The sequence below is a fragment of the Macaca mulatta genome, chromosome 1, assembly GCF_049350105.2.
Source record: "Macaca mulatta isolate MMU2019108-1 chromosome 1, T2T-MMU8v2.0, whole genome shotgun sequence".
Taxonomy (NCBI): domain Eukaryota; kingdom Metazoa; phylum Chordata; class Mammalia; order Primates; family Cercopithecidae; genus Macaca; species Macaca mulatta.
The window spans coordinates 1,178,328-1,188,889 of NC_133406.1; the positions used below are offsets into that span (position 1 = coordinate 1,178,328).

At 43.5% G+C, this 10,562-nt stretch overlaps 1 protein-coding gene across 1 annotated transcript; it reads right to left on the reverse strand.

The window, feature by feature from the left end:
• Positions 1–865: 865 nt before the first annotated feature.
• Positions 866–2,943, reverse strand: LOC699060 (olfactory receptor 2W3). Its single transcript, XM_001086003.5, has one exon. It carries the CDS (start codon positions 2,736–2,738, stop codon positions 1,794–1,796), a length of 945 nt encoding a protein of 314 aa, XP_001086003.4. The 5' UTR covers positions 2,739–2,943; the 3' UTR covers positions 866–1,793.
• Positions 2,944–10,562: the final 7,619 nt, after the last annotated feature.

The following is a 10,562-nucleotide window of genomic DNA, read 5'->3' on the forward strand; positions in this document are numbered from 1 at the left end:
GTTCACCATTAGCCCATCCACATCAGTACTTCTCACAAACAGCATCCTCGAATAGTCAGAGGGGCCGGGCTCTGGTTTGTTTACACTTACACAACGCCCTGGGGCTGGTGACCTTTGATGTGCGGTGTGGAGGTGAGAAGGCTACAAAAGAGGACAGAAATACACCCGTGGAGGAGGAAGGAGCCGAGCTCAGGAGCGATGGCAGAGGAATGAGGACCACCCCTCAGCGGGCCTTTCACACCACTCCCTCTCACCTTGTATTCGCCCTTCGTCTATGAACGCTCTCCCAGCTTTTTCCAGAACGTGTCTGCCCTCCAACTGCCTGGAACCAGAGCATGGGGTGATATATTTCCTGGGTCCTTAAAATGTAGTCCGAGTCCCCAAAGCAAGGGCATCACCTGGGAGGAGACACAGAAACTCAGACCCCTCATCACCAGCTGAACTGGAACCGCATTGGAACGAGACCTCAGATAACTGGAGTGCACATCAGTGGGACACACTGAGGACCGCACTGTGGAAGGAACAGTGGCCAGCCATGCTCCTTAGCCCCAAAGGGTCTTTGACATTGCGTGCCAAGCCAAATGCTTAAAGACTTTTGCTCTTTGAAATTTCATGATGCAATAGAAACCACATGAATCAGGAGTCAGAAAGAACTTGGGGAGAAAACCTGATTCATTTCCCCTCAAGCAAAAGATTTAACCTTCAGATCTCAAGGACCAGGGACATAAAATGGGAATAACGATACTCATGCTGACTTCATACAAATACGGAGGTTAGATGAACGAGGAGCGTCTGGTACACAGAAGGGACTGAACCAATGTCCCGTTCTTCTTACTAATAATGAAAAAACATGCCTGAGAAAGAATGATGCTTTAAGATTTAAATGACCCGTGTATCATTATTTACAGGTTCACTTCTTGGTTTATGCAGAATCTTACACCAGATTTTGGGGAAAATTCCAAAGGTTTAGATAAAGGGTACAACAAACTCTACAATTTCATGAAAAGGTTTGGGTAGGAATTGGGAATATAGAAAATATCAAACTGTGCTGAATTCCATGATTTGATGGCTCTAAACAGAGAGGCACTTGGACCACGTGGAGAACAGTGATGCATTTGGGGTCATTCTGACTGAAACATGTCAGGTGTGTTAGACTTTAAAGCAAACAACAACAAACAAAGCCAAGCTCTGATTGAGCAGAGTTATTTCCTCTTAGCACTCTGGTATAAGTTGGTGGAAACTCATCTTTACAATGGTTTATCTCACTTTGTTCTTTACAGCTGCTTTATAGAGCACGATGGGTTTTGGGATGATTTGTGTTATTCAGTTCACACATAAAGCACATAATGTTGGCCAGGCACAGTGACTCACACCTGTAATCCCAGAACTCTAGGAGGCCATGGCAGGAGGATCACATGAGGCCAGGAGTTTGGGACCAGCCTGGGCAACACAGCTAGACCCCATCTCCGTAGAAAATAGAAAAGCCACAATTGCCCACCGCCAGTGGTGCGCACCTTCCAGTTACTTGGAAGGCTGAGGCGGGGGAGGATCGCTTAAGCCCAAGAGTTGGAGGAGCCATGATGGCACCACTGCACTCCTCCCTAGGTGACAGAGTGAGACCCCGTCTCAATTTTAAAAGCAACAACAAAAGCACATGATGTCAGAACTGAAACAGCCTCACAAAAGTCCAGAAAAAGGCAAGTTGGGAGTCACAAGCTAATACCAGCTGGAATTCAGCCGTTCCAGATGCCGCCAGTGGCCCCGGATGGACGTGAAGTCAGGTGGAGAAGCCCTTACTCCTTTCCTAGCTCTCTCTTCCCCAGAAGCAACCTTCCCAGCGCCCCCTTCACCTCTCTGTTTCTGAGGGTGTAGATGAGAGGATTGAGGAGGGGGGTGACAATGTTGTAGAAGAGCGTGAGGAACTTGCCCTGGTCCTGGGAGGAGCTGGCTCCTGGTTGCATGTACATGTAGATGATGTTTCCATAGAAAAGGGAGACCACAGTGAGATGGGAGCCGCAGGTGCTGAAGGCCTTCTGCCTTCCTGATGCTGACCGAATTTGTAACACAGCCCTCACAATGTAGCTGTAAGAGAGCAGGATAAACACCAAGGGGGACAGCACAACGCCCACCGCCAGGACAAACACGGTGCCTTCAACGGCCACAGTGCTGACGCAGGCCGTCCGGATCAGGGCGGGCATCTCACACAGGAAGTGGTCCACCTCGTGGCGCCCACAGCGGGGTAAGCGCAGGGTCACAGGAGACATGGCCAAGGAGTTGGCCACCCCACAGCCCCAGGCCACTGACGCCAAGCCCCGGCAGAGCCTGGGGTTCATGATCACCATGTAGTGCAGGGGCTTGCAGATAGCCACAAACCGGTCATAGGCCATGACGGCCAGGAGCAGGCACTCCACACCACCCAGACCCAGGAACAGGAAGAGCTGGATGGCACAGCCCGTGTAGCTGATGGTCTTGTCACGTCCATTAAGGTTGTAGAGCAGCTGGGGGATGGAGCTGGTGGTGAAACTGAGGTCCAGGAAGGAGAGGTGGGTGAGGAAGAAGTACATGGGGGTGTGGAGGTGGGGGTCCAGCTGGGACACCAGGATGATGGTGGTGTTGCCCACGAGGGTCAGGAGGTACGCGATCAGGATGACCACAAAGAGGATCCTCTCCAGATGGGGTCGGTCAGAGAACCCCAGCAGGATGAAATGGGTTTGGGTGCTGCCATTGGATCCATCCATCTCTACTGCAGCTAAGCAGAAATATCAATCCTAATAATAACAACAGAACTTACTAGAAGTTAAGCATTCTTCTCTGCTTTTTATATTTATTTTATTCATTTAACCCCAGCACAAGCTAAGCATTCTTCTATGCCTTTTTTTTTTTTTTTTTTTTTTTTGAGATGGAGTCTGGCTCTGTTGCCCAGGCTGGAGTGCAATCGCGCGATCTCGGCTCACTGCAACCTCCGCCTCCCAGATTCAATCCATTCTCCTGCCTCAGCCTCCCAAGTAGCTAGGATTACAGGCGTCACTACCATGCCCGGCTAATTTTTTGTATTTTTAGTAGAGACGGGGTTTCACATGTTGGCCAGGCTGGTCTCAAACTCCTGACCTCATGATCCACCCACCTCGGCCTCCCAAAGTGCTGGGATTACAGGTGTGAGCCACCGTGCCTGGCCTCTTTTCTATGCTTTCTATATTTAATTTATTCATTTAACTCCAACAGAAGCTAAGCATTCTTCTATGCTTTTTATATGTATTCTATTCATGTAACCCCAACAGTTATATGGAGTTGCATTATTATTATTAGCTCCCAACTTATAGAAAAGGAAGCTGAAACACATGTGTGTTGAGCAAACTGTCATATGTAGGAAGACGCAGAGCTGATTCTGAACCCCAGCAACGTGGCTGAGAGTGTGCATTCTTAACCACTATTAGTACTGCCTCTAAATCCAATGAAGTGAAGACAAATCCTGCTGTGGCCAAACAATGAATATTTCTAGAGACTCCAGTCCCTAAGCTCCTGCCAAAAACCTCAAGGACTCAAAATGGAGCCTCAGAATAATCTATCAATAGTATTTAGGAAATATTCATTACACACAGAGTGCTTTATCTATGACTGGTCTCAAAGAAACACCTCATTCATTGGGTTATCATTTCTGAGGTAATTTTTAAAATACTTTAGTAGATAAATAACGTAAGAGACAAGCAAAATACACATAAAATCTCTTTCTCTCTCTCTCTTTTAATTGGGCCTGGTATTGAAGAAATAGAGTGTATGAGGTTTTCTTCCAAAGTAATATATACTGCTTGAGAGGATAAAACAGCTTGAAAAAACTTTGTAACAGATATTATAACTGTAATGCAATAATTCACGCACATGTACAGAAAACTCTTATCACGTTCCAATTCCAATACCACATCATATTCAAAGCAAAGCGTATTTGATGAGACAAACCACAAGTCTTACAGATGGATATAGAGAGACTCGGTCCATCCTGGTGTTTGGGTGATGGACACATTAAAAGCCAAGACTTCACCACTATGCAATACGTGCAGCTAAAAATCAGTACTCCCAAATTAATTTAAATAAATATAAATACGTACGAGCAGCTAAAAAGCAGTACTCCCAAATTAATTTAAATAAATATAAATATGTACAAGCAGCTAAAAAGCAGTACTCCCAAATTAATACAAATAAAAATAAATCCAAACATGCAGGTAACAAAACAGTACTCCCAAACTAAGACAAATAAAAATACATACATACATTTTGGGCAATCCCTCCAAACTATTCTGCATTATCCCTAGGTCAACAAGACTAAATTACAAGATCTCAGCAAGCTCATTTGCCTTTTCATAGTTTTCTCATCTAAAATGGTAATAATCAAACCTAGCTTAGTTTACAGATATGCTTTGAGATTTTAAATATGAAATATAAATATATAAAACATATAAAAGTTTAGTGAGTGTAAAGGTTTTGACATATGTTAAAAAAAAAAGGGGATGTGTCATGCAAACACAGAATGGGAACATAAGCCCGTAAGTCTAGCCAGAGAAATCCAGAAGAAAAAAAGCCTACTGAAGAGAAATTCTCTTATCTTATATCTTACCAAGCTTTGAAAATACAATAACTACATCATGATAACTGACAAAGCATTTGTGGGAGGAAGGGAGTGTGGGTCCCATCTTTATTCCTTACACCAAAAATATTAAAATTATGAATTACATATTTAAACATTTCAAAAATACAACTACTATCAGAAAGCGTGATAGTTATTTTTCCTTTTTTTCCCCAATCATCTTGAATAAGTATACATCATAAGCCAAGCTGCAATTCTCAAAAGTTAAAAAGCAAAACATAGATAAATTGTGTTACCTATTTAGAAAAATCTACACTCTAAGAAACACTATTGGCCGGGTGCCGTGGCTCACGCCTGTAATCCCAGCACTTTGGGAGGCTGAGATGGGTGGATCACCTGAGGTCAGGAGTTCACAACTAGTCTGGCCAACACAGTGAAACCCCTTCTCTATTAAACATACAAAAATTACACAGTGTGGTGGTGCATGCCTGTAGTTCCAGCCACTCTCGAGGCTAAGGCAGGAGAATGGCATGAACCTGGGAGGCGGAGCTTGCAGTGAGTCGAGATAGCGCCGCTGCACTCCAGCCTGGGCGATAGAGCAAGACTCCATCTCAAAAACAAAACAAAACAAAACAAAAAAGAAACACTACTAGCAAACTCTAAAAAATAATGACAATAGTAGAAAAATTCCAGAAGACAACCGAAGGCTACTTTGCTTTTTTTCTCAAAAAATTGGCAACAAAAACATGTAGCAAAAGAAAAATATGTAATGACTTGAAGAAACAGTTCACAGGAAAATGGTTTACAAGCAAGTGATATAAACATTAGAAATGTTTTCACTGATGATTGAGGTTATAAAAATTTAAATATAAAGATATTTGCTTTTCCAGATAGGTAAATAATGAAAAGTGTGGTAATATCCAGAGTTTGAAAAAATGTGGGAAATAAGCCCAATCTCATGATTATTTTGTTCTTTTTTTTTTTTTTTTTTTTGAGACAGAGTCTCACTGTGTCGCTCAGGCTTGAGTGCAGTGGTGTGATCTGGGCTCACTGCAGCCTCGTCCTCCCAGGTTCTCCTGCCTCAGCCTCCCAAGTAGCTGGGATTACAGGCATGTTCCACCACGCCGGCTAATTTTTGTATATTTAGTTGAGATGGAGTTTTGTGATGTTGCCCAGGCTGATCTTGAACTCCTGATCTCAAGCGATCTGCCCACCTTGGAATCCCAAAGTGCCGGGATTACAGGTGTGAGCCATCATGCCTGGCCTCATGAACACTTGATAAGAGTCAAAATTGAAATAGTATCTTTGGAGAGATCTAAAAAAAAAAAATGACTATTTAAATACACAAATACACATATACCTTGACATAGTCCATATTATTTTAACAAAAGAAATATCTGTCTTTCATAAAATGTTAAATGACATGCTTTTCTCATTGCCCTGTTAATTCTACATCTAGGAATCTGCTTTGCGTTTATTAACCCTCAATCAGTAAACACATACCCTCAAAAACTTCATTATAGCATGTACTGAAATAGATAATACTGGGGAACAAGGTACGTGTTTAAAGTGGTAGACATCATTTAATAGATGATGACTGGAAACAATCATTAAATTGGAATGACATTACCAAGAATTTTGTCCAAAAAAAAAGATATTAATATCAAACAAGTAGAAAGTTAAATATGCCGGGCGCAGTGGCTCACGCCTGTAATCCCAGCACTTTGGGAGGCCAAGGCGGATGGATCACAAGGCAGGAGTTCGAGATCAGCCTGGCCAAGATGGTGAAATCCTGTCCCAACTAAAAAATAACAAAAATTAGCCGGGCGTGGTGGTACGTGCTTGTAAGCCCAGCTACTCAGGAGGCTGAGGCAGGAGAATGGCTTGAACCCAGGAGGCGGAGGTTGCAGTGAGGCAAGGTCACGCCACTGCACTCCAGTCCAGTGACAGAGCGAGACTCCATCTCAAAAAAAAAAAAAAAGAAAGAAAAAGAAAGCTAAATATAATGTATAGTGAGATTGTATATAGTGTGACTCCATTTTTTGTTCACAAACTCTCTTACTATACACACAAACACACATGGTATGTATATATGTATATAGTCACATGTTGCAGAACAACACATTTTGGTCAACAACAAATTACATATGTGGTGGTTCCACCTCCTGAGAGGGGTCTGAGGCAGGCCCTTCAGGCAGTATTGTAGAAAGCATCGTGGTGGTTCCACCTCCTGAGAGGGGTCTGAGGCAGGCCCTTCAGGCAGTATTGTAGAAAGCATTGTGGTGGTTCCACCTCCTGAGAGGGGTCTGAGGCAGGCCCTTCAGGCAGTATTTAGAAAGCATCGTGGTGGTTCCACCTCCTGAGAGGGGTCTGAGGCAGGCCCTTCAGGCAATATTTAGAAAGCATCATGATCACAGGAGGAGACAGTTCCACGCATGTGGCTGCCCCGGAAATCCTTCCGGTGGGACGAGGTGTAGAGGCCAAGACAGTGGTACTGATCATTCCGTCTCAGTGGACACCCAGGCTAATGTGTGTGCTTGTGTCTTAGTTTGCAAAGAAAAAGTTTGAAAAGTAAAAAATAAATAAATAAATATTAAAAAATTAAATGGAATATGACTTGTAAAATAAGAATAAAAAGAGCGTATTTTATACAGTTTTACAATGTGTGTTTTAAGCTAAGTGGCATTACAAAAAAGTCACAAAGTTAATAAAAAGTAAAAGGTTTGCCAGGTAAAAAGTTTCAGTAAACTAAGGATAATTTCTTATTGAAGAAAGAAAAATATTTTTTAATGCATTTACTATAGCCTAAGTGTACAAAGTTGATAAAGTCTGTAGCCGTGTACAGGGATGTCCTGGGCCTTCACATTCACTCACCACCCACTCTCTGCAACTTCCAGTCCTGCAAGCTCCATTCACGGGAAGCGCCCTAGACAGGTCACCTTTTTTTGTATTTTATACAGTATTTTTACTGTGCCTTTTCTATGTTTAGAGACACAAATACTTACCAGTGTGTTACAGCTGTCTTCAGTATTCAGTACAGGACCATGCCGTACTCGTTTGTAGCCTGGGAGTGACGAGCTATACCACACACTTATGGCCTAGGCTTGTGGTAGGACACACCATCTGGGTTTGTGTAAGCACATTCTGTGATGCTCACACAATGACAAAATCACCTAATGACGCATTTCTCAGAACATATCCCCATCGTTAAGCAACACATGACTGTGTTTGTATTCAGATAGAACGGATATCTGGATGTACGGTTTGAAATTGTTTAAAAGGCTCATTTCTAGCTTGGGCAACATGGGGAGACCCCATCTGTACAAAAGTCAAAATTAAACATTAGCCCGACATGGTCGCACAAATGTACGGTGCCAGCTACTCAGGAGACTGAGACAGGGCGATCAATGGGCCCAGGAGGTCAAGGCTGCAGTGAGCTATGATCATGCCACTGGCACCCCAGCCTGGGCGACAGAGTGAGACCCTGTCCTCTCCCCCCCCCCCCGCCGAAAAAAGACTCTCTTTTAGAAAGTGAAGTGGAGGTTAAAGAAGACTCTCATTAGGCCGGGTGCGGTGGCCCACGCCTGTAATCCCAGCACTTTGGGAGGTTGAGGCGGGCGGATCACCTGAGGTCAGGAGTTCAAGACCATCCTGACCAACATGGAGAAAACCTGTCTCTACTAAAAATACAAAAAAAAAAAAAAAAAAAATCAGCTGGGCAAGGTAGTGGGTGTCTGTAATCCCAGCTACTCGGGAGGCTAAGGCAGGAGAATCACTTGAACCCAGGAGGCAGAGGTTATAGTGAGCCGAGATCACACCATTGTACTCCAGCCTGGGCAACAGAGCGAAATTGCATCTCAAAATAATAATAATAATGGTAATAATAATAATTTCGCATTGGTAGATGTATTGCTTTGTTATAATTAAACAATGAGTTGTGATATAAGTGCTGACTGTGTATCTTTGTGTGTTGGTGTGTCTGTCATAATTCACTTTTTTTTTTTTTTTTGAGACCGAGTCTCGCTCTGTTGCCCAGGCTGGAGTGCAATGGTGCGATCTGGGCTCACTGCAAGCTCCGCCTCCCAAGTTCACACCATTCTCCTGCCTCAGCCTCCCGAGTAGCTGGGACCACAGGCACCGCCACCTTGCCCGGCTAATTTTTTGTAATTTTAGTAGAGACGGGGTTTCACCATGTTGGCCAGGATGGTCTTGATCTCCTGACCTCATGATCCGCCCGCCTCAGCCTCCTAAAGTGCTGAGATTACAGCCGTGAGCCACCGCGCCCGGCCTGTCATAATTTATAAACGTTCTAAGAGCAACGAGTGTGTTCTTGAGATTTTTCTAACCCTTGAGGCACTCCCTGTGGCTTCTTTATTTAACAAACCAACCTAGAAGTGCAGACCTCTGAGCTGAGTTCCTCAATGCAGAAACCCACTCACCATTTTTGCTTGTATGCTGCTAGGCAACACTGAGAGGATGCAGGAGCACAGACGGAGCCGGAGGGCCTCAGTCAGATCTCAGAATGCCTTGTACCCTCTTGGGCGCACACAGGTGCTGTAGCCAGGGTAAGGAAATCCAAGTGCCTCTCTCAGGCTTGGCCCATTCCTTATAAATGCAGTGGCCCACAGTATTTATTAATACGGGTTTACTGCATTTACACGGTGTTGCAGCTCTGCTGAGGGAAGACTGGAGACGGACCCTGATGGCGGCCTGGGTTCATCAGCATCTCAAACCGCTGGGGAAACATCAGAGCCACAGGGATCACTAGCACGTCCACTGAGGCAGAGGCCTGCACCACATCAAATTGCCCCATCTCCCGTCAGGTCCCTAGAGAAAATGAGGACCATGAGAATTTGTCCCTTGATATAAAAAGAATTTACTGCCTCACGTAAGTAAAATTAGGGAACTCAATCCACTGTTGTTCTAAAAACATAAATACCAGTGAGCCATTTGCTCCCCTCCCCTGTTCCCAAGAATCATTATATGGCTAAGAAAACAGCTGAGGCATAATTGGTCCCATCCTACCTAGAACAGAATCATGCATTTGTTTTTTTCTTTCTCCTTATATCTGATGAAAATAGGGCCAAAATATTTTGACATCTTCTTTTTACTAATATTTTTATGTATAAAAGAAAGAACCCATTGTCCTAGATAGTGAAAAAAAACATATAAAGTATATTATTACATACATTAAGGAGCCATAGGGTGGCCTGTTTATTTATTTATTTATTTATTTATTTATTTATTTATTTTGAGATGGAGTTTCGCTCTTTCGCCCAGGCTGGAGTGAAGTGCTGCTATCTCTGCAACTTGCAACCTCCGCCCCCCAGGTTCAAGCAATTCTCCTGCCTCAGTCTCCCTCATATCTGGGATTATGGGCACCAGCCACCATGCCTGGCTAATTTTTGTATTTTTAGTAGAGATGAGGTTTCACCATGGGGGCCAGGCCGGTCTCGAACTCCTGACATCAGATGATCCACCCTTGTTGGCCTCCCAAAGTGCTGGGATTACAGATGTGAGCCACTGCGCCTAGCCTTAGTTTTACTTTTTGATTTGAAAGGAAGATGTTAGCATACATAGGTTTATACTTTAGTTTCAAAAACTAGTAAGGAAATTGAGCAAGTATCATTACTTAGATTGTGTATATGTAACTATGTTTGAACGCTCTTGTAAAGGCAAAAATGACATCACAATGCTGAAATTTTTAAATAAAATAAATAAATATACAGATTTAGCCAAGCAATGTCAGAAAAAAATCAGGCTTACAGTCAATTAACTAAGAAACGTATCAATTTGACTGGGTACTTTTAGGTAGATGTAGTCAGAGAATTAGAGAGTAAAGAGACTATTCTACATAAGTGAATGTGTAGAATTCGTAGAATATGTGTGGTACACATATGCAGGCCCAGCATCCTTTCTTCTTCCCTGTGTAATAGAAAAGCAGACCACAGAGGGCCCCAGAAGCACAGAGAAAGCATGCACC

Bases quoted from the DNA above. Each gene is read 5' to 3' on its own strand.
- LOC699060 (XM_001086003.5), bottom strand. From the start codon at position 2,738: ATGGATGGATCCAATGGCAGCACCCAAACCCATTTCATCCTGCTGGGG.